Genomic DNA, 2,424 nt, shown 5'->3' on the forward strand with positions numbered 1-2,424 from the left:
TAATTTTACTCATCTTGTTATTGGGTTTGTTGTCCAAGCACTCAATCCGTTCATGCACATTCCTTGTTCTCATCATATGGATGATTTTCTTTATCTTATTCGGTATCTTAAAGGTACCATGAACTATGGCTTATTTTACATTTTTGTAAGTAATTTACAGCTAACTGGATATTGTGATGGTGATTGAGTGCAATGTAAAGAAACTCGATGTTGGGTTAATGGATATTGCATTTTTTTTTGGAGACTTCCTGATTTCTTGAACATTAAAATAAGCAAATAGTAAATGTTAAGCCAACAACTTTTCTTGCTACTGTTAAACCCTTCCTCATTACATCCTAGCTTTATGATTAAATATGAATAACCACTCAATAACATGTGAAGATAAGGCAAGCCCATTGCCGGTGGTGGAGTTCTTGACCGCATTTTTTAGGAGATGCTCAACTTTTTTTTAATTACAACTGCATTATCATCTCCAGAATTCGAACCCTAGTTGAATAGATGATCTTGTGCCTTAACCAACCTAAACCATATACAAGTGGTGGTTTTAACTAGTAGCGAAAATTATATTATATTTTGCAATTAGGGTAGCAAGTATCTAATGTTATGGTACAAATGCATCATCACACCATAAAAATGTATATATTAAGTGTAGGGATATATAAAACATGTGGAGAAAAAGAAAAGGTAATGGTCTCAAAATAAGTAATTAATATATTCTAAAAAAACAATAATCCATTAGCATCAAGAGTAAAGATGAATTAATATTACATATCAATATATATAACCAAAATTGTAAAAACTCTCGCATAGAAAATTGTATAAAGGTCAAAAATAGGTGTGGATTTGCATTAATTAACATTAACATCCTGCAGGATTCACAGTTCCGGTCATAGTTGGCTTAATATTGGTACAATTAGCTATTGGAGGTCCTTTAGGTCCAGTAAATTTGAGATCAATGTCAGCAAGTCCTATATTTGTGCAACTTCCAGGCATACAGTTGATTGAAATTGCATCAGGAGTGGGTGTTGAACCCTTGATGCCTTTAAAGGAAATATCAGTAAGCTTGACCTTTGACGGAGCCTAGAAATTAAGCAATAAGGTTAGTGATATGATAAGAAAAATAAGACATGAAAATGAAACCAATCCTTGTATAGCATTTTTGTATAGAAATATGTGGAAATTCGTACCGTTGTATTGCATCCACCGGGTGGACAATACATCATATCTATAATGATAGGATTCTCAACCTCTTCCATGGTAATATCTGAAAAGTGTATGCCCGATGCTTCGCAACCGTATTTGTCCGGCCATGATTTAACTCTCACACCATTATCACTTTTTGTAAGGGTGCATCCTTGAACAGTGACTCCGGTTACAGGTTCCTCATTCTGGTATAGTCCTAAACTTCCGATACTAATTCCATGACCAGGACCACATTTGACATTTATTACCTTTAAGTCTGATGTTCCATCACCAACAGAGACACAATCATCACCAGTACCAATGTTAACGTCAGTAATGGTAACTCCCTTTGATCTTGCAACATGAATTCCATCTGTATTAGGGCTTTCAGCGGGTGCAGTTATTGTAAGCTTTTGCAATGTGATGTCAGTGCTAGACAAAACATTGATATGGAAATTCTTACTATTGAGGGATGTGATACCTTCCACAAGACCAGTTTTTATGAAATCAAGCCTTAGATTCTGCATAATTTTAATTAGTTAGAATCACAAATAGATATATGTAATATAACTGCTGATGCTGAATGAGCAAGCTTAATTACAATTGCTGTTGTCTTTCACATTTTTGCAGTCTTGAAACAACCAGGTTGGCTCTTCCACATTTCTTCGCCTTGACCATCTAGAGTTCCAGTCCCACTTATTGTGAGTTTATCAACATGTTCAAAAGTAATCCAACCAGAAGTTTCCACTTTAAGTGGTGCCTGTAAGGTTCCTATAAGGTTAAATTTCATCTCTCCTTTGCAAGGACCTGCCAGTAACACTGGCCCTGTTAAAAATGTTCCTGTAGGAATTGTCACCGTACCGGTACCTGCTGCCGCACATGCCTCTTTCCAAGCAGTCGTTATAGCCTAACAAAGGAAAATTCTAATTAATTAATGCATATATTTGTTCAACAGTGATGTAATATTGTTCCTATATGAATTACCTGAGCACTATCTGCACCAGGTTTTGCTCCAAATGTCATTATATCCCCTCCTCCACCCGCACCCGGTGCTGCTGGTGCTTGTGCTTTTACATTAGATAACACAATCAAAATCGTAAATAGAGTTGACAACATTAAACAATATTCCATTTATCTTTCTACAATTTCTTTTGGTATTTTCTTGCTTAATTGGATGATGGTTTTATAAGTGTACATTATCTAATTTTAGGAATTAGTTGTTAGATCTTCTTTTGTTTACGA

At 35.3% G+C, this 2,424-nt stretch overlaps 1 protein-coding gene across 1 annotated transcript; it reads right to left on the reverse strand.

Moving 5' to 3' along the window:
• Positions 1–824: 824 nt before the first annotated feature.
• On the reverse strand, positions 825–1,709 carry LOC136227128 (polygalacturonase-like). The gene is made up of 2 exons (XM_066015827.1): positions 1,188–1,709; positions 825–1,080 (listed from the first exon to the last, which is right to left on the reverse strand). Exons 1-2 carry the CDS (start codon positions 1,707–1,709, stop codon positions 859–861), a joined length of 744 nt encoding a protein of 247 aa, XP_065871899.1. The 3' UTR covers positions 825–858.
• Positions 1,710–2,424: the final 715 nt, after the last annotated feature.

The sequence above is a fragment of the Euphorbia lathyris genome, chromosome 4 (assembly GCF_963576675.1).
Source record: "Euphorbia lathyris chromosome 4, ddEupLath1.1, whole genome shotgun sequence".
Taxonomy (NCBI): Eukaryota; Viridiplantae; Streptophyta; class Magnoliopsida; order Malpighiales; family Euphorbiaceae; genus Euphorbia; species Euphorbia lathyris.